This window comes from Anopheles aquasalis, chromosome 2, assembly GCF_943734665.1.
Source record: "Anopheles aquasalis chromosome 2, idAnoAquaMG_Q_19, whole genome shotgun sequence".
Taxonomy (NCBI): domain Eukaryota; kingdom Metazoa; phylum Arthropoda; class Insecta; order Diptera; family Culicidae; genus Anopheles; species Anopheles aquasalis.
In genome coordinates, this window is record NC_064877.1 from 76,618,147 (window position 1) to 76,639,736 (window position 21,590).

General features: G+C 51.1%; 1 protein-coding gene across 2 annotated transcripts in view; it reads right to left on the minus strand.

Moving 5' to 3' along the window:
• LOC126572036 (ankyrin repeat domain-containing protein 29) overlaps positions 1 to 21,590 on the minus strand; it is a 182,685-nt gene that overhangs the window by 8,421 nt on the left and 152,674 nt on the right. For both annotated transcript variants that reach the window (XM_050231055.1, XM_050231056.1), the window contains 2 exons: positions 1,421 to 1,519; positions 1 to 84 (listed from right to left, as the gene is read on the minus strand). The exon at positions 1 to 84 is cut by the window's left edge and continues 15 nt beyond it. In XM_050231055.1, the coding sequence (XP_050087012.1) occupies positions 1 to 84; positions 1,421 to 1,519 (183 nt within the window). The remainder of the gene's footprint in view (positions 85 to 1,420; positions 1,520 to 21,590) is intronic.

Below are 21,590 nucleotides of genomic sequence, written 5' to 3' on the forward strand. Positions count from 1 at the left end.
GACCGGTGCGCCAGCCTTCAGCAGTATCCTAGCGACGTCCACGTAGCCTCCTTGGGCGGCGAAGAATAAAGCTGTCGTACCGGTCTAGAGTGAGACAGAGAGAAAGCGAAGGTGAGATAGTAGAGGGATTGGCGAGCATAAATACATAGTTTCCTATTGGATTGTCTTGTCCCCTGTCGTTCCGTCCGTCGTTAGATGGACGGAGCAGATGCAGAACGAGTTCAATTAAGTGTCCGCTCGCACCAAGGCAACGGCACAACAACAACACCCCCCTGCAGAGCAGTGGAAAAATGATTTTCCTTCATCATCCTCACCCTCGGATCCCCAGGATCCTTCGTAGTGAGTAGATAGATTACGCGTCATAGCGCGGGCACCATTCGACATCAACATCATCATCATGCTCATCATGCTCATCATTCTGCTGGTGGTGATATTGGAAGGGTCAAAGTAAAAATTCATTTTTCCCATGACGACCGCCAACAGGACGACCGCCCAGGGGTTGAGGGTTTGTGGCATCCCTCACCGAAGCGCATCTCAACTTGTTACAGGGGAGATTGCACAAAAAGGGAACGAACTATATTTCGGAAAACTATCTGGTGGAAACCCCTGTCGGTGTGGTGTCTCTAGGTAATGAGGCCGGCAGGATTACATGTGTTTCTTGTTAACAGGGTGGCACCTCCCTTATGTGGCACTAGCATATTATTATATGTTTCCATGAAAATGACCATAAAATTGTAGCATTTGCAGCGAGTTGCGTTCGAGTTCGTCTGTTGCTGAGAGCAACAGCGAGCATGTTTCACAAAACTGTGTTCAAACTGTGTTCAAACAGTTTGACTGTGTTGTTGGCCAACATTCCACTCCAAAAAAAAAAAAATGGCTAGGAATGGAAACATTCCAACCGGCATTGAATTCATGCGGCATTCCTCGACACCGAAAAGGAATTACGATTTTCGGCAATTTCGGTGCAACCGAATTCACTGGAAGTAGTGGTGCAGTCGGATGGAGAGCCACAACATGAAATCATAAACTAGCCATCCACTATAGGATGCTAGGAGTAGCACACATTTTCGTTGGAGTACTTTTTTCCGTGATGATTTTTCCTTTTTTGGAGCGCGTTGTGCCGTGATGTGCCTACGCAATCGCTCCACCATTCGCTAAATGGCGTCCACAAAAAGCAGTGAAGCAACGCGGAGAGAAAATGGGGAATTTTCCATTACATTTTTCATCCCCCCGTTTTTACTATTTCGACCCTCACCCCTCTCTCTAGGCAAAGGGTGTTCGCATCCTTTACGGCGTGCTGGCCGTTAGCGTTGGCCGGCGCTGGCAAACTTCCGACACTTTTGGCAGTTAAATCGTTTGCTAACGAATATTATAATTTGTATTTCACGTCTCCCTCGTGGGACCTCGAGCTTCTACTTACCACTCGGCGTGCATTAGGATCGGCACCCTGCTCCAGCAGCTCGATGACGCAAGCGGTATGTCCTCCGGCGGCCGCCAGGATTAACGGAGTCGTGTAGTCCTGGAGAAAAGAGAGAGAGTAAAGGGCGAAAAGGAAATTAAGTGATGCCAGTAGCAATGATGAAGAGACAGCTATGGAGAGAGCGCACGAGAGAGAGAGAGATGAAAATGGGAAAAAATTATTACACCAGAAAGCTGGCAGCCCGAACAGGAAGTCTCACCGCCTCGCTCTCTAGGCTCGCTGCTTCCCCCAAAAAGGACGACCAAGGGGGCCAGAGGAAGCAAAAAACGGAAGGAGGGAGGAGGCGAGTGAAGCGACAAACTATTTATTATGGCGTTTTCAATTTCCGTTCACACTTATAAATAAACCCCGGCGCGTTCCTAGCTGGCTCGCTAGCGCACCATCGTCGTCTTATTGGAAAATGAGCTCGCGAGAAAAGGGCGTGAAAAACCTGCGCGCCGCGCGTGTCGATAGTATTTGACCTGAGGAAAGGGAAGGGAAGTAGCAGAAGGGGAAACGCGGGCGCGGGAGCGGTAAATGAAATTATGTCCACCACGGGACAGGGCTGAAGGGCACTACTGGTGGAAGCCTACCGAAAAGTGGTTATTCCGTTGGCGATTTAATGATGACACTTTCGTCGTCATCCAAGTCGCCGTCGTGGGGTCGTCGCTTCCTTGGATACGGACCACGAACGGACCGCCACTCGCCATCGCTCGCCATCGCTTCTTCTTGAGGGGCAGAAGAGAGCTCGATGGATGGATAGAGAAGGACCACGGCCACAGCCACGGCGTCTTCGGCTTCACTTTAGCGTTAAACATTTAAAAATTTAATCAGCTCGTTGCTGGTCTCGCTTTCTGGCCCATCATCATCATCGTCACCGTGCTCGTTAGGCCGCGCTGAAGAGGCGCTCCTGCCCTCAGCTTAGCATAAGTCACCGTTGGATGCAATAAGATGCTCGTTCGTTCGATGTAGAGCACGAAGGCGATAGGCCGTCCCACCGAAAAATCGCAATAATAACTCAAGTGTCCTCTCTCACTTGAGTTGGACCTCACAGAGCCGTAGGTACTCCAGCACCACGGCAGCACGTCATCGTCGTCGTCGTCGTCAACGGCTCATAATCATCGTCGTTTGTGCAACCGAATGGTGGCGGTGCGCTCTCCTGTTGACGTGGAAGTAGCCTTCACTCCGTGGGGTTTTTCACGAGGGTTTTCCCTCTTGTTTTTTTTTTCTTCACCGCCACACTACGTAACGGAATTATGTCACGACCTGTTTCGAGTGCCCAAAAAAACGGCTACGACAGGATCGTGACGGCTAACTGATGATGATGATGATGATGTTGGTTGGTTGATGGGCGTTCCATTTATTCGATCTTTCGCATTCTTTGCTTGCCCTGTTGTGGACAATTTTCCGAAAGGAAAACATGATATCCTCATGCTCATTACTCGGGAATGCCTCGTGGATCACATGACACTAGACGAGTGGCACTCGGTGTCCTTTCTGTGTCACAAACTGTTTGTCCAACGCTCGATCGCTCGCTAAAGGAAGGAAAGAACTAACCAGGAACCGGGTGGCGGGAGATCAGGAACCATAAAAACCGGAAGCAACGTGGAAGAGGAAGTGCGGATATCCTAACTGGTTTTTACGACGCAGCATCTCGTCTCTTTCTCTTCCTTTCCCGTGACTTTTTCACTCCCGCAGAAGAGGCTCCTAATTTAATTATGTTCCTAAATCTTGCCTCACCACCACCACCAACACCACTAGCAGCATCAAGAGCAGCACCAGGGAAAGCACTTTTCATTATGCTTCATCCTTCCATCGCTGGCGTGGCCAACGGTAACCATCGACATCGTTGACCCGGGAATCCATCATCGAGAAGCCCTCAGGTCCTCAGGTCCAGCAGTGAGTAGACTGGCCTTCAACCTTCCAATCTGCCCACGTTCTGCCTCCGTGTGCCCGCGTGTGTCACTGGTTGCGGAATAAATTAATCCTCGCCACCAAACCAACACCACCAACCGAGCGCGAATCGCGCCCTCGCCCTCTGATAAGAGATCGAAATAGAAGGTGATGCCTACCTCAGCAGCTGGTGAGCGAGGGGGGTTTATGTAACGCTCCAGAAACATCGCCACAAACTCCTCGCCTGCCACCGCCACACCGCCTCCGAGAAGTGAATAAATTTGGCGATTTTTGGATGATTGAAATTTTCCTCCAATTTTCTCTCCTCGAGGCCGTTCGGTACCGGTCACGCTCTGCTGGGTATTTTTTGCGCTGCTTTATTATTATTATTATTATTATTATTACGCTCCCTGGAGTCCCCACCAACACCAACACCTCGACTCCGTGGCTGTTGGTTCGGTTTCTCAACAGGAAAAGAAGAAATTGGATTGTCTAATCACTCTTGAGCAGAAGTTTAGCCTCGCAGGGCGCTGCGAAAGGGAACCAGAGAAGCGGCTGGTGGTGGCAGGAAGAATGGAGGCAGGATTATAGACCTGCCACCTTTCCCTCCCCTTCGTGGCAGTTTTTCGCACATCTTTTCTCGGAAAATCCACCAACCGAACCGGATCCGGACCACCAACCGACCAATGAGGAAAGTTAAATATGGATTTCCGCAACCGCGCGGCCACCGCTCCTTGGTGTTGGGCTTTTGCTTCTTTTGGGTGGGGGCCGTCGCCCCGTGTGATGATCCGGTGCGTCCGTGTCAGTGATTCTAATTTTCGCACCAACCCCTTTTTTTCCCGCCGGGCCACCGACGGACCACCAAGACACCACACGAACTTTTGCACCAACGTTAATCGCATGCTAAAGCAATTAATTTGGGACGCCCGTAGGACCTTTTGTTGTGGTGGTGGTGGTGTGGTGTTCGATTGTTTTTATTCACTCGAGTGTCCAAGACCGCCCCCGGAAAGTCCTCTCTTTTGTTCACCGAGAAATAGATGAGAAAAAAGCGCGCGGTGGATTTTCCAGCGAAAGAAAATGCGAGTGCACGGGACAAAAGTTGTGTTTGGAGTGTTTTAATCATATTTATTCCACTCTTCTCTCTCTCTCTCTCTCTCTCTCTCTCTCTCTCTCTCTCTCTCTCTGTCGCTGTATCTGCATGTTAACTGGGGATTTTAATTTGAGTTACAAATTTTAATTAGAGAATTTGAACTTAATTCTGCCAGGCGCTTTTGTATTTTCCTCCCACAGGAAGAACTAGGTCATCGCAAGCACCACAAAACCATTCGTCGGACTGCGGAATCGATGATGCAAAACCGTTCAATTTCAATTGCCGATCAGAAGTGGCCATCACTCGGCACATGAACACATAAAACTATGTTGCAAGTTGGGCATAAAATGGTCAAATGGTTGATCATCGCTGGATCATCAAACTCGCTCCACTGGTGGAAAGTTGGAAAGTTAATCGCGAACAGAGCATTCTACCATCGCGCTCTTCTGTAACTTCATTAATCCCGGTGGTCCCGGTCAGGCCATCAGCAGCAGTTGTAATATTCGCGCACTTTACCGCTTGAACCGAGGGGCCACCATTCGCGTGTGAAGCAGCGGTCTGCCGGACCGGAAATGGAATATAACGGGAATGCATACATCGTCCGTCCTGTGCATGTAATCGCTTCTAGTCCAGCATGTCCAACTAAAACGCGCTCTCTCTCTCTCTCTCCCTCTGCCTCTCTGTCTCTAATCTAGTGAAACTTCAAACCAATTTTCCCACCACCGCTGGTGCGCTCGCACGCAGGACAGGACTTTCGCCCCCGCCGCCTTTTGGTGCCTTTCGTTATTATTCTTTCCCAGTGCAAAGGGCCTCCCCCCTTTTCGAGGGTGCAGCACCCCAACAGCCCTGGGACGTTGGCGGGCGGAAACGTATCAATTTAATTATATTTGATTTTCATTTGATTATGTTTGCCTTTGTTTTATCTGCGCCCTTCAATCTCGAGTAGTTTTGCAGCCAGCGTGCCACTGGACAGCTCTCTAGCAGCCCCACAGCATGGTGCTGGCCTATGCTGCTGCTGCTCCTCTAGCTGTACAGAGGGCAAACGTTTTTTGTGCTTGGGGGGTTAGAGGCCACTAATCCCGGTTCCCGGAAGAATCCGAGCGGGAAGAAGGTCCACAATTTGTAACACACGTTTGTCATTGTAACAACCCCATGGGGTGGAGAAGTGTTCTGGCAAAGGGGGCGAGATATGATAATCACGTTGGCACACGCCAACACACGCAAAGTGATGGAAAAGCGATGGACCCAGTCCCAGTCCGAGAGAACCCCGGGAAAACTCATCTTTCGCTCTATCGGACCCACGGAACGATGGCGGCATTTACAATTGATAGTATTTGAGTGTGAGCACTGAGTACACCGCGAACCACATTAGAAATGGCGTCCTTCGCGTGTTCGCGTAATTAGTGGACACAGGGCGGATTAATTATGAAATGGAATTAGAGATGAAAGCGCATTCGAAGCCACCGAACGGCTCGCCGACATGATGCACTTTACATGTCGCTGGAGATGGAACGAAAAGTGTCCTCTTCCTGTGTGGCGCCGATTAAACATTTAACAGTTTTTGGTGGATTTCGTGGTGGTGCACTGGATTTGGATTTTCGGGCCCGGCCCGGCTCGAACAAATAGTTTAATCAAATGCATTGCAAATACGTTGCTCCGGGGAGATGATGTTTGCTTCAATCTCATGACCCCCAGGAGGGAGGAGCGGGTGGTATATCATTCCGATTAGAACAATGTGTTCGTACACTTCTCCAGTCCAGTGGCCTCTCGTCGAGGTGCATACGCGGCCGTGACCTCTCTCTCTAGAAGCTAGAACTGGCTGTCTGAACCGGTTGGCTCTCCATCTCTGCAGCTGGTAGCACAGAATCCCACGGTACCGTTTACGTGAGCAGCGAGGCGGACAATATCTTATTATACAATCATCATATCTTGATAAGCATAGCCCGAGGGGGGGGGGGGCAAACATGCGCTAGACTGGCCAACGAGCGCGCGCGTACACAGTCGCGACGCGTCTCTGCCCTCTCGTCAGTCCACGAAGCCGGAAAAGGGCCCCAAAAGTGAGGTTAAAGTGGACGAAACTATTTATACCCGCCGTAGGTGGTGGTTGAGGAAGGGACAGGCCGTCAGAAGTGGTCCATTTGTCTGCCAAACTCGCCAGAGAGCTTGCACTCGCGTCCGGGAACAGGATGGATGCCGGATGAGGAAGGTTTGGGGCGGATGATGAAATTGATAGCCCGTTGATGTGTGTCCATAGTAGAGGACGAGTGATAGAGAGAGAGAGAGCGAGGAGGCGGTGGTGGGAGGTACAAAGTATGTGGAGCTCACACCCCACATCTACATGTGTACACGTTGCCTGCTGGCCTCGAAGATCGTGCTCCGTTTAATAATCGAGCTGCGAGAGTTGCTCTGCATGTTGTTCCGCATAGACCAGTGATGGACCAAGTGAGATATAGGTAAGAGAGATAAAGAGAGAGACAGAGAGACCGAGAGAGTAGAGAGAGAGTCATGGACTATCACATTATCCATTATTTTCAATTACCATATCAAATAAAGGCAATATCCTTCGCGCCCTTAGACCGTGCTGATGGTGGCGCTCTTACCATCATCCGCATCATCATCATCATCATCATCATCATCATCAACATCATCCCCATCATTGTGTCCTGCTTCTCTCGCACTCACATCATTCTCTCACAAGCGCACGTACAAGGGCAGGCAGGATTTTCGGGCAGGATTTTCGAGGAATTGTTTAGACTGCCTCCCATGCCACCCATCAACCCCACAACGCATCCTTCGTTGGATACGTGTTTGCTAGAGCCTGGGCCTCGAAAATCGGATAGAAATCTCGCGTAGCGCGCACCTTCTCCTCCTTCCCGTAACTAAATTCCGCCACACGCCAAAATCGCCTCGAATCTGCAAATCTCTGATCCGATTCCGTGAGGCCGCCGTGCCGCGGGATAGGACTCTCTAGCTGGAAGGCATTTGAAGGTTGAGCCGCTTAAACCAGGCGGCCACACCCACAGTGTTGCGTTGTGATGGGAATCGAATTGAAAACAGAAAAAAATCCCGGAACATTATTGCTGATTTGCTGTTGCTGTTGTTGAGTGTGCCGAGTGGGGTGGTCAGTCCGTGTCCGTGAAAAAGGGCAAATTCTTTTAATTTGACCACCAGCTGCTGTGGGATCCCAGCGAGATCCCCGCGAAAGGTAAGCGATTTTTTCTTGCTTAATTTAAAAATTACACCCACCACCCCCTTTCAGGGATCACTTAGTGTGCCCTAATCAGCCCTAGCGTGCAACATACAATCTAATCTGGTCGGGACGACGACGGTGACGGTGAATTTGTGGCATGGCACGGTTTTTTTTTCCGACATCCGGCGTCCGTTTCCGTCCGGAAAATTGTTTTTCCAAGGCCAACCATAATCATTTTTTGCTTCCGTAACGTGTCGGGAAGGGACCGGGGGTGCCAGAAAAGGTGATCCCGTGTAAAGGAGGAGCACCGACCGACCGGCACCGGCCACACTAATCGCTAATGGCTGCCGCCAGAAGTGTCTCCAGGCTGTCACTCTCCAGGCAGGGGCACGCAGCAAACAACACACAGCAACCTTTGCCTTGAGGATGCTCGTTGTGCTGCTGTTGCTTCGGTGTGTGCGTGATGCTGACGTACTCTGATTAGCTTTACGCTTTACAACTTCATGTCCGCTTTCCCGTCGCATTTTCCCTTTTTCACACCCGTTGTCAGGCGGGAACGGGTCCTTTTTTTCCTTTTCCAAGGGATCTGTCAACTGAGCAAGCGAGTGTGAGTGCGTGCGAGTGTATGTGCGTTTTCAGGGATAAGGGTACGTCAGTGAAGGTTGATTTTCTCATCCTCCCCCTCCCACCACGAGGGCCGGAAAAGTGGCATTGATGGCTTTATTAGGAAAAGGTTTTCCAATTTTCACGAGACCGATCCGACTCCCGAAAGCGAGAACTTTCCCTGACGATGGCTGCGTGCCGATGGGCCCCATGTGTTTACGTTACGCCAAAAAGGGGGAGAGAGGGTGTGAGGATTTCGGGGTTGAAGGGTGTCAGCCATCTCAGTCACCCGGCTATGGCCGCGGGAGCAACGTTCTGTGGGTTTTTCCTCGTGCCTTTTTCCTGTTTGAGTTTTCAACCCCATACCACCAACACCACCCCCCCCTCGGGGTCCATCTGCTTCCACCATGCTGCCTCGTGGCGTAGTAACCGATCCTGAGCAACTAAACTTATCTTTTAATTGATTCTGTCAACGCGGAACCGGATTAGGCTGTTGGGAGTATTGCACCATCATCCGAGTGCGCCTTGCCGTCGCTTTTGGGGAATGTTTTTGGGGATGATGTCAAAGGGCGGCAACTTTTTTTTTTAACTGAAATATCGACGAGCTCCCATTAGAGCGAGGATTTAGGATTATTGGAGCGGCGTAATGCGGAGAAAAGCATATCAACCCTTTTTTCCAGGGGGATGCGCACCTTGAGTGGCATCAATTTCCCACCCTTTTTTTTGGGGGGCGAGGTTGAGGGTTGAAGTTTTTATCCTCGTTCACTTTAAGCTGAAAGGCACACAGAGAGTCGACACACGCGACGACGCTTCACATTTCACGCTTCCAGTGGTTCTGTTTATCTCGAAAAATGCGCTCCCGATAAAACTTTTCACACAATGAAGGCAAAAGGAATAGATTAGTGACCGACAAGGGTGTCTGATTAATGGCTTTTAATTGGCAATCGGCCGAGGATCATCTGCAGCTCCTCTTCCTAGCCGATACCTGCTCCTGTTCCGAAAATTCCCATATTGATAACTAAATTCATCAGCGATCGAGGATCATCACCTGGACTAATGCGAAATGGCCCCGCTCTGGCCATCTGCTAGACCTATCACTCAAAGCTCGTTAGAGGGCCCCTTAAGGAACCGGACCGCTGGACACCACTTTCTGCGGTGATGATCGCGAGATGATGATTTGAGTTGCAGTTACCACCACGCGCTCGGATGGACTCGCTCACTGACAACGTCGTCCTTCAGGGGTTGGGCCACCGTGGGAATGGGGGCGCATCACACCCTCGTCCTCGCCCCCCCCCCCCCAAAAAGGTTGAAAAGAATTTGTCTTTTGTGTTTGACATTCGGATTCGTGTTTTTTCGTCGTCGTCGTCGTCGTCGTGTTTCGTTACGCGTTTGGCCGCGCGTTGTGTCTCTTTATGGAGTGTGAAGGCGCATCTCTGGCCGGGAGAGGATTATGCAAAGATGATGTCTGCCGGCCATCGCACCCCTTTGCTAGCCGCCAAAAAGCCACCTCCTGACAAATCGTTCTCCAATTCTCGGGCGGTTTGAAAAATGGATGCGATCACGAACGAACGAACGAACGAACGAGCGGGGATCTCGCTTTTCTATCGCTTTGAAGATTGACAAATGGCCAGCAATTATGTGCTGCTGATTTGTGGACGCTCTTGCTCCGCTGCTGCTCCCGCTGCCGCTGCTGCCCACTCCAAGGTCTCTAGGCTCTGTCTAGCTTCTTGCCATTGTGTGGCACGGATTTCGACGGAATGGAGCGAGTGAGTGTGCGCGCCCGGTGAAAAAGGAAAAGAATTAAAATTCCAAAACAACCTTACGACCCCTTCTTATTCACCGAGGAACATCACACAGGGGATCGACGCGATCGTCCGCGTCGTTTTGTATCGGCAATTTGAAACATCAATCAGCGTGCGCTAGAGGGCGTGTGAGCGTCGATGGAGGAGGATTCAGTTACTTCGTCAAGCGCGCCATCAGCAGCAGCAGCAGTTCGTGGCCGCAACATTACCGTTTGTGTAAAGCCTTTGAAAAAAAAGGAAGGCAAAGAAGGAGGCGACCGTCTTCGGCACACGGCACACAGCACCTTCCTTCTGGACCTCATCTCTTCCTCCACGCCACCGTGTGCCGAGGTTGATGCCTGGAGGCGTAGCAGCAGCAGAACGCGCATTTTTCTTTAATTAAAACATCAAACCCCCGACGATTCCAACCTCGAGGCCCTGGCCCTGGCCCGTGTGTATGACACCCACATGAAACCTCAAACCTCCGGCAGCTTTTCAGGTTTCTCTCGTGCGCGCGCCTAATGACCTGCTGGCGTGGACTCGTGGTATGCTTGTGATGCGTGTATGTGTGGCTCGCTGACATGTGCCCCAAAGCAGCGGCCAAGGAGGGGGAGGGGATTGGGAAAAAATTAAATAACAAAATTGGAACCACAATTAAGCCATAAGCGTGGCGTAAAAACGATCATAATTTTTTATCCTTCGCCAGGGCGCGCGCCCGCGTCCGCGATTGTCGTCGTTCCGAGTCGTCGTCATCACCGTCGTTAGTGGCCCCTCTTGCTCTCTCTTTCTCCGCGCGGCCTGAGCCACGATAAGGTGCTTTTAAGTCCCGGTCAGCAGCAGCAGGCTCGAGGTTCGTTCGACGCTTAAGTGCGCCTTGTACGATTGGTGGTGTCGTGTCAAGGAGAGATTGAGCGCGAGCGCGCATCTCCATGGACCCCCCCAAATGGAGGAGCAAGAAGGAGCAACAAGTGGCGCAGCGAGAAACTAAGGCATCCCCGGTTCCCGGTGATAAAACGGATAGAAAACACATGTCAAATCGGCCACTAAATCGGTGTTGAAAGGTGTGTGTCCGGGGTGTTTTTTCTTCACTCGGTGGGGGTTGCTGCAGCAGCAGCAGCAGCGGCCACCTCACGCCGTGAACCGGCTCCAGCAGCAAGGTCATAAAATGAAGATAGATCCCCTCAGCAGTGGGGCTCGCTCTCTCTCTCTCTCTCTCTCTCTCTCTCTCTCTCTCTCTCTCTCTCTCTCTCTCTCCGTAGGAGATTTCTACGGGATCATGTGCTACATACGCGAGCACACATCACCACCACCAGACACACTCTCAGTCTCATAAAGTCGCCCTTTTTGGTGGCATCATCATCATCACTAGCTCTCGCCTCGATCACGATCACGATCACTAGCAACGCATCGCTGTTGTGGAATGTGTTACTGTGGCCTGGCGTGGTCCTGGCGTGGCCCCTGGCGTAAATAGACACCGAAATTAATATGTTAAACAAGCTGTTAAATTAGACGCAAATTAATAGAAACACTCGCAGCGGAACTGCCGCTTCGTGAGCATAAAATTATCATTAATAAGCCTTTCGTCGTCGTCGACGACGGCGGGAAGGAAAGGAAAAAAAAAGCGGTCGAGTTGAAGGAATGAAAAGGAGAACGAGAAGACTCCATTTCGATTCGAGGCGAGGCTTCGTGGAGCCTAATTAGGCCACGTCTTAGGTGCGTCTGTGGCGCAGAAGGAGGTGGATCAGTTTCGTTCTCTCTCTCTCTCTCTCTCTCTCTCTCTCTCTCTCTCTCTCTCTTTTTGTCTCTCTGTTCTGTTCTAGGTTCCAGATGAACTGTATCTGCTTCGAGCCTGCGAGAGCGCAAGGACAGCTTGCGCCAAATATTGTTTTGAGTATTGTGTCTCGATCGACCGCAGCGGCGCAGCACCAATCGATCGGCCAAAAATTCCGCTTCACGCGACTAAAGTACAAGAACCGTGGTCCAGGAATGTGCTGTGCGGTGCCGGATACCAGATACCAGAGGAGACCGGCGGCAGGTTGACGAGTTGTGAATGTATTCCCGTTTCTTGGCGGCGTTCCGTGGCACCGCTTCCTTCGCGCTCCTTCCGCCGTCGTGTTCCGGAGCTTAAAGACGTGTTGGAAATTCGATCTCTCTCGATCGCCCGGTCGCTCGACTTCTCCTCCAGCTGCAGCCCAGCCCACCATGCCGGCGCTCGTCGTTTGAAGCTCGTTAATCCGTTTAGTGAAATCCCGGTGTTGTCCCAGCATCACACCCCACGGCGAGACAGAGAGAGAGAGAGACGGTGGAGGCAAGAGAAAGCTTCTCAAACAAACGGAGCGTGGACGGAGCGTGGACGGAGCGTGGACTGAGCAGAGCGGAGCGCGATCCAAATATGGAACTATGGCTACACCGTGGCCACCCTGCGGCCAGCAAGATTTTGCGGCGGACACAACACACACCCCGGGACCGGGGCCTGATCCCGAATCTGGGAGAATCGTGATCGGCTAGTTTGGTTTCTTGACCGTCGGTCCGTTCCATCGTCGTGCTGACCAGCACCATCACCTCCGGAGCACCAGAGCTCCAGCATCTTGGCATCTCGCACCCCCCACCCCCCCCGGCCGAAGCCGAAACCGAAGGAAATGTCGATAATTTTGACACATACCTTGACGAGATAATTATCAATTTGTTCCCCAAAACCGGGCCCCCTGTGTGAGTGGGAGGATGGTGAGCGGTTTGGTTGGTTGGCTGGCAGGCTGAGCCGCCCCCGGTTGGCACGCGGAGGCGTTTGGTGGTTCGGCCTCATCTTCCGCCCACCCGACACAGAAGGAGCGAACGTTTCGGTGTGCGCTTGTGTATGTTCGACGGTTGGCCGGTCGTCTTTCTTTTGCTGAAATTATTTCGTTAGAAACTGGGCGCGTGAGGCCCAAAGCCTGGGGTCTATGCCAAAGTCGTGAGACCCTTGCTGATGGCAGCCAGGGGTTCGCCGCTAGGTTCGACACTAACAAAGCCGATGGTTGGTGGATGGGACCGTAAGCTGGTGAACGGGATGGATTTTATGCTTTTCGTCTTTACAACATCCGCCCCAGGAGCCAAAGGGGGTCCAACCCGGTGGTGGTGTGTTAGAATATTCCATCCGTCTCGAAACATTTCAATTGCTTTGAATATTCTCATTAAACCGTTAATTATAAGGGAGAGACGAGTGGTAGACTCGTTTTGGAAGTCTTTTTGAGGCGAAGAACAGTCCATTATGAGGTCAGGTAAATTATCGGACGCAATTGATGATACTGTCAGGATAGTGGCTTGTAATACTGTGAGTTTAAAACTCCGTCATACTGGTGTAGATGGTTAAAAGGACATCAAGCAGTAATTTGAGAGGTAGAATGAACATTATGAAAGTGATCTTGGGTCCTTTTTTCGTATAATAGCGCTAGTAAGAATTCTATTATTCTGTCTTTTATTCAATATCCTTAATTGTCAAGGAGTCTCTATTAGAAGAAATATTCAGACCAATTATGGTCCAAGAAGTTAAGTCAAGATATTTAGATCATCTTGTCTCTAATAGATTACATATAATCAATGCTGTAGCATTAGATCTGACACTCAAAGTGATCGTAACGGAATGTAAGAATGTTAAGAGGAAAGTCAGACTTAGTTATATAACCATTGAATATAAAAGATGTATCACATGTTACTTTCCTAGATGATCCTTTATGCATCATGGCTTTAACATGTTTCTTCAAAGTAGAATAATCAAAAGGAATGTATGAGATACAATTTATGACGTAATCTACAAGATCTTCGATGGATTATATCTGTGATGCTCAGATATGTCAGACCTAAACGATGAAACCACTTGCATTTAACAGAGATTGATCTTGAGAGCGCCAAGTACTACAAATCTTCAAACTAAATTACTGTAATGGATAGTCTACAACACAGCGTTTTGTAGAGTGGTCCCATGATCTGCCTCATCTGATGGACAGTAAAGTCCCACTACAGCTTCTCCAACCAATAAAGTAGCAAATAGACTTGAAACATGAACCGTAAAGATCACCATATCTCTAGTATGACAATTTCCCTTGAAGTACCTCCTCCTGCTCCCCACTCCATTTGGCGATCTGTCCCCCACTTGACCAACGAGAGCAGAAGAGATCTCCATTCTCCTCTTCCTCCTTCTGCGCTTAGCCGTGGTGCTGTTAAGTGCCACTCGCGTAACAAGCTCGCGTCCAGTGCGAGAGTGCCAGCATCCATTTTTTATCCAAATTCTGTCGATGAAGCCCGCGACGCCACGACGACTTCACACGCAACCAAACACACCGGGCACGGCGGGACCAGGGCGCGCGTATTCCGTTAACTCCCCGCGTACGTCTCTCTCTCTCCCTGTCTCCACTTCATCTTGTTTCTCCTTCTCATCTTCTGCGGGATCTGCGGGTTCTGTGGCGGGGCGGTCTGGTCCCATTTGATAAGTTGCCTTTCTGGCGCTCCGACCAGCCCTGACTGGCCTCACCCTCCCTGTTCTCTCCCCTTTGGCTGAATCTTCTCTTCAACGCCTTTCTGGCCCGATCCCGAAGCGCGGCATCTCGAGCGAGAGCGCAACGAGCGGATCATCGTAATAAATTTCATTATTTATGATGGCTCGTTTGGATTAACAGCATCCTCCGCGCATCTGACCCCGTTCACCGCCGCTTTCTGGGCTTGGCTTGACTTGCTGACCATGATCCAGCTCGATCGTCCACTCGTCCGCCCGTCCGTTCGTTCGTTCGTTCGCTCGCGCTGATCACGACAAATTTTCGGTGTATTAGTTAGCGTCCATCCAAGGTCCCAAGAGGCCAAGTCGGACAAGGCACACGGTGGAGCAGCATCAGCAGCAGCAGCAGCGACGGCTCGCGCACAACACCTTTTTTATGATGATCGTTTTGAGCCTTCTTCTTCGTCGTCGTCGTCGTCGTCGCCCCGCGTGGTTGTCGTCTGCGCGTTCTCCTTCTCCTGTCCTGTCATCTTCCAATCCAATCACTTCCTTTTTGTTCCTTTTTATCACTCTCGCACAGGGAGAGAGAGAACGAGAGACGCGAGGCCCGCACAGAGGTCTCCCGGTTGATCGCTTTCGATCATAAACATCATTTTTTCCCCGCGTAGTCCCGCGTGTAGTCGGCCGACCGATCGTTCCAAATTCCACGCAAATGAATCGCGATCGCACCCGGCCGGCACGGGTTCGTCGTGGTTCGTTCCGATCGATCGGATCGGTTCATTGGGTCTGTTGGAATGCTGGACGGACGGTGATGCTCACCAGCTCGCTCGATCGCAGCCCGCGGAGAGTAGGGCTTTCAACAATCATCATCATCATCATCATCATCATCGCCGTCGCCGCCATCGTCATCTTCGAGTTGCTTTTTAGAAATAATAAACATTCGCCCCGAAACTCGAAATCGAACTCCAAAAGGAAGGGAGAGAGAGAGAGCAAGTGCGAGAGATGCACTCATCGACACACTGCACTGAGGAGGAGACGGAGGGACTGAAGATGATGTTTCCGTTCTTTTCAGCGATCGAGAATGGAATCCTCAAACCAAAAAAAAAAATAAAAATAAAAAAGAAGGGTGAGAACAAACAATAGGAAAAGGGTTCTCGATCTCTAATGCTGAAGGATATGCATTAGAAAAAGAGAGAAGCCAGAATCTGCCCCAGCTGGAGCTTAAGGTACCCCTGATGATGATCATCGATCGCGATCCACAAATGGGAGTTCGATCTCCGTAACGAACCAATTCCCGGTGCGCCCGGGGATCGATCGACATAGAAATGCTGGCCAGTACAAAGGCACAGTACGGCGGCGGCGGCGATCATCATCGCGCGATCTCAAAGGTATTTTCTCGGGACACAACAATTCCAGGTGATCCGGATGGTCCGTCCCGGACGCTTTCACAAAGCGCTCTAGTTCCAGCCACAAAAAAGGAAACGAATATTTAAATTGAACACGATGAGACGGAGAGACGGAGAGGTTTGGGGATTTCAATTTCAACGTGCGACGCAATGAGGGACGCAACTCACGACATTGCCCCAAAACGACAACAACAGTAACAAGGCTAATAGAACACACAACACACCCATTCTCATTCACCTCCCAGAGGATGATCGAGAGCTGCACGGAATAATGCGGATAAATTAAATGAGTTTGATTGTAGCAAATAGGGAATTGACGATCTCCCTTCCCCATCCAAAAAAAGGGTCTCGCGAGTGCCACAAACAAAATAATGAAAATAAATAGCCACAACCCTCCTCTCGGGAGGGGCGACGATCACTATCTAGCGATCCTGCGTGATCGGTGACGTGACGACAATCACGAACTCGATCGTGCATCTCTGGTCCGAGCTGTTGAATGTTGATCTACGCGTCACGCGCTCTACAATAACAGCTTCCCTGCCTCTCCTCTTCCTTTGGGACGAAAAAATGCAGAAAAACGATCACATCCGAACCGGCGAGTGGCCACGTCATCGCTCATTTTGTCCGTTTTCCCGTCAGGATCAGCCAACCAGCCAGACCAAACGATCGAAAACGAGATCGGAATGAATAAATATTATCTTTAGCCGCGTGCTTGAGAGACAGAGCGAAGGAAGAAGAAGAAGAAGCAGAAAAAGTGGCCACGCTCCAAATCACGAACAGACATCACACACCGCGCGGGATGAGTTGACGCTTTTTGGGGGTCCGCAGCATTCAGTCAGTGAATGCGGATCAATTGCCGATCGCACTGAGCGCAAAGATGGAGATAAAAAAAAAGAAATACACAACAATAATAACAATAATGGCGCAGCTCAGGTGAGAGGGTTCTTCTTCTCTTCGATGGAACCCCCAAAAAAAAAAGCGGGACCCTAACGGAGGTCTCATTGCTCTGCAATACATCAAAAGGAATAGAGTATCTCTCTCTCGAGAGAGGAATGTGGTGCGGCCAATCAATCCCACCGCGTTAAGAATGATTCAACAAGAATCAGGGGGTGGAAGGGGAGGGGGAGTGCCAACAAGCAATCCCCTCTCACCACTTCCACCCCCTTTCCTGTTGCTTTTCTTTCGAGCTCATTTCCACGATTCACAAATCAACATCGATTTCCATCCAACGATCGCGCTCGCCGCCAACACTTTCGCGGTCTCTTCGCCCTCGTTTTTCTTTTTTTCTTTTTGGACATTCACGATCTGGTTCCTTGGTTCGTTCTGGAGTGGAGCTTCTATCCCCCCTGTGTGCCCCCCCCCCCCCCCCCCCCGCCTGAGTTGCCAATGATAATAATAAATAAGCCGCACAAGGGGAACAACGAGGCAAAAACGCATTCGTGATGTTGTTATGCTTTTGATCTATGGGCCATATCGAATAGAGAAGGTTCGGAGCGGGAGGAGGGCCAAGGGAGGATGAAGTAATAAACCAAACACTCGAGAGACCTAGAGAGACCGAGACCGAGAGGAGGCCTCCTCCTGCTCTCTGCTAACAAAAGATTGCCATGAATCACATCGCCGGTCTATTTATGAAGTCTTCGGGGGCCAGCGGCGGCCCAAGAACCCAGATAAATGGTTGTTTGTGGATGATGATGATGGTGGTGGTCCGAGTGGTTAGCGTTTGCTCTGTTCAGCCCCATCTATGGGCGCCCTTTTGGAGCCGCTTTGGAGCTAAAAAGGAGGCCGAAGGTGAAGTTCAAGTTCTAAAATGGAACACGCCAACGAGCAGGGCGAGTGAGATGCGCGCTTTATGGGATCACACACATGTGTCTGTGGGTGTGTGGGTGATCGCATGAATCATCGATTATCCCCCACCAACCCCCTTGCTGTCCAGGAAACAAAGGGACATCACCCATAAGAAGAATGTTCTTGGTGCGCTCCCTCGCTTGCCGACTGGTCCATCAAAATCACTTTCACCAACCCCTTGTTTTCGGACACCACCACCCCCACAAAAACCACCCCAAACGAGCGGCCCAATAAAACGGGAAGTAATCGAAGAAGGAAGTAAATGGACAACCGATGGCCAACAGCCAACAACGTCAACGAAATTTGATTTCATCTAAACGCTTTCCAATCAATGGCGATAGCGATGGCGATCCAAGTCTTGGGTTTGGGGGGTTTGGGAGGGCCTCTGGGACCACTGGTCGCCGCTTTTGACCGGACCAGACCAAGAGCAGGGCGCACGCTGCCCTATATATCGGATTTCCGAAAGGAAATCGTTCGTTCGCTGGTAAGAAACACCAGCCGCTCCCTTCGCAGCCGCTCGAAGGATCAATTTTCGTCGTCCAAGACGGCGGCGACGGCAATCGAACCAATCTGACCGGCCGGACATCGATCAAAATCCGGGAGAGAAGCTGGTGGAAGGGCCACCACCATACCGTGAAAGCTGGCCAGCCCGGGCTTTGCCCGCTGCTATCTGTTTCCCTTTTGTATTATTATCATTCACCGAGACCAGGGCCAGGGCCAACGCGGACCGTGCCAGGCCCATTTGCAATCACCCACTTAGCCACATTTATGCGCGTTTTGTGTGGCGTGGTGCTCGAGGCTCAATGATAACCTTCACGGCAATGGTCCATCGGGAATCGAGGAAGAGAGAGAGAGGGCCTTTGCTCCGATATCGTTAGTGCCGCGACGACGATGGCGGCGAATCGGGAATCGAAAGATCGCTATCAGCAGGATCGAATCTGGTCAAAGTCCTCTCTTCCCCCCCACACCGTTAGGAGTCTAGTGGAGTGCTCTGGTCTAGATTTCCTTATTCATCCCCTTCAGAGTTCAGGATGATGGAGTGCAGAGTGCCACGTTCGCTCCATTGGTCAACCATACATCATCACCGTGGACGCGGAGACGCTCAAAACGAAAACACAAACCAACCAATGGCCACGGATATTGGCCGGCGAGTGTCCAGCGTCGTCGCCATCGCCGTCGTGACGATGACGAGCGCATCCAGCCGCCGCTCGCTCCAGCGAGGGGAACCGAAATCGAATCCAAGGCGAAAAATATCAGTAGAAAGCCAATCAATAATTTATTGTGTGCGCGCCCTCGCCGCCACCACCACCAAGAAAGTGGTGGCCACCGGAAAACAGCCACCCCACCCCCATTCCAGCCACCCTCGCCACACGCATACACAATGCAATCGCAACGATCTGCGATCGGTCCGGAGCGGACCCGTACCCGGAGACGAGAGGCTTTTGGGCATCTGATTAAGGGTCGCTCGCGTTGCTGGCCGTCTCCCGGTCGCGAAGGTCCCCCATTCGCTTGCCATTCCACTTTGGGCACCTTTGGCCAATTTCTTTTTTTCGCCATTTTTTTTATTTTCGTGGCGAGGGATCGCTTTGAACCCTCGAGAGGGAGAGAGCGTGCCATCCATATTTGGTGCGCTCTACCCCCCCGGTGGGGCTCCTGGGATGGATTTTTGGCCAGATGCAGATCCATCTAAGACGCGCTCGCTGTCTCTGACCCAAGGGGCCATAACTCAGGCCGCACGGCAAACAAAAGCCACAGCTTCGAGAGCTCGAGCATTCCGGGACCAGCGACAGCAACGGCCTACTACTAGACTGCTCTCGTCGTACGTACGGTGATCAGCGCTGGTGATGGTGGCCCTGGGAATGCAAAAATAATAATCATCTTCGTCACCCCACGTTCACTCTCTCTCCCTCTCTCTCTTTCCCTCGTCTTATCGTGCGAACCAAGCACCCATCCCTTCACTTCACAGGCGTGATTGTAGCCATTGCAGGACCAAACCACTCTACGCGAGGAGAGTGTGTCGTGATCGAGAGAATTTGAATGGCCTACTACTCCACCGTTGTCGTCGTCGTCGTCGTCGTCGTCGAAAGCACAATAGGCGGTGGCGTGAGTGAGAGTGTTGTGGACTCGAGGTCCCCGGGCCGGGTATTGTGTATTGCGCGCTCGAACCTCGAACCTCACTGATGCTCCCTCTTAAGCTTCTCTGTTGTTGTCACAACTTTGGGCCCCCTTTTCGGTGGCTCTACAGTCCCCTTAGCTACAGTGCAAATCATAAATTTCATCTTCGACTTCTAGCGAGGGAGAGAGAGAGAACTTTCGGACCTATCGCTTCGGACTTATTAGATCGTTTTTGGCTGTCTTCGAAGGCTTACTCCTCTATCTCTCTTTCCAGGGGTTGAGGAAAAATATGTTGACCGAAAAAGGGTTTTATGCGCCCTCCCCCCGGGAAAACAATAGGCCACCAGTGCGAGTACGTGCGCGACCGCACTGTACGCGGTGGCTGCAAATGGCACGTCGACGACGATGCCAACGAGGTCCTTTATTGTTTGGTTTGGACATAATTTTTTGGAGGCTGTCGTTGCAACCCAGCAGAGAAGAAAGAGGGAGGGGGAGAAGCTAATTGAAATCGTGTCCCTGAACTATGTTGCCACCAGCAGCAGCCTGGCAGGAGTGCCAACCGTCCGATGGGCATCGCATCGTGTGCTCCAAGGCAGCAACCGAGAGCAGATCAGATCCGTATCGCAGCAGTCTTCAGCAGCAGTTCGGGCGGTGGTCTGAGAGGCGGATAGATGACACAGGGAAGCAGCCAACAAGCCGGGGAGCATCGGCATCGACGGTAGTCGCAGCACCAGGCCAAACACGACACACGTAGCTGTGGTGCTGCCGCGTTGCTTCGGTTTGTTTGTTCGACGAACCGTGAAAAGTTGTTTTTGATCTTGTTTCCAGCTAATCCAGCACCTCCATTGGCGTTCGCTGTGGTCGTCTGCTGCTGAGGAAGACGAGGACGAAGCTCTCTCTCTCTCTCGGTGGTCGATACAATGTTGAACAAAACACCTCACCACAACGGGGCCTCGAGGGCTCTAGTCGCTTCCAAACTATCCCACGGTACTCTCCGGTGGCCTAGTCATCCACTTTTGGGACCACAAACGGGTGCCGTACAACATGCCGACAACACGCATCGCCGCAGCATCGCCGCAGCGCTTCGAGAGCGGCTAATTGACAACCACTTTTCCTCGATTTCAATAGACGTAACAAGGGTCCGGGGGTCGCCGTAACATCGTGAGACATTTTCGAAATGAACTGATCCGAACTGATCCACCAAACACCGATCTACTCCGAGCGAGCTACCACAAATACCACATCACAAAAGTGATTTACAATTCGACAACAACATCCAACGCCATCGGTCGCGATTGATGATGTCAGTTGGTGTCTTGGTTGGTGGGCGATGGGTGTTTGGTGGAAGAAAACAGAATCAATCAGTTTGATCGCGCCTCTCCTTCGACTGTCACAATGCAATGCGCAGCAGCAGCAGCTTCCAATGTCAGCACCACGTCAGGGCGTGCGGCGAGTTGTATTCAAAAAACGATAATAGCGACGGCACGACCCAAGACAACCCAGTAAAAAAATAAAATAAAGGACTACACAGGACAAGGACGCACGCACGGACGGACGGACGGACGGACGGTGAAGGAAATTTGATTCATTCTGTCGAATTTGATAAATTATCACATACATTTTCGCTCCAGGACGACAACGACGACGACGACGATACGCTCAAATGATCGCCACGGATGAGAAGTACGTCCGCGGCAACGCAGCTGATGATGGTGATGATGATGATGATGAATTTCGATT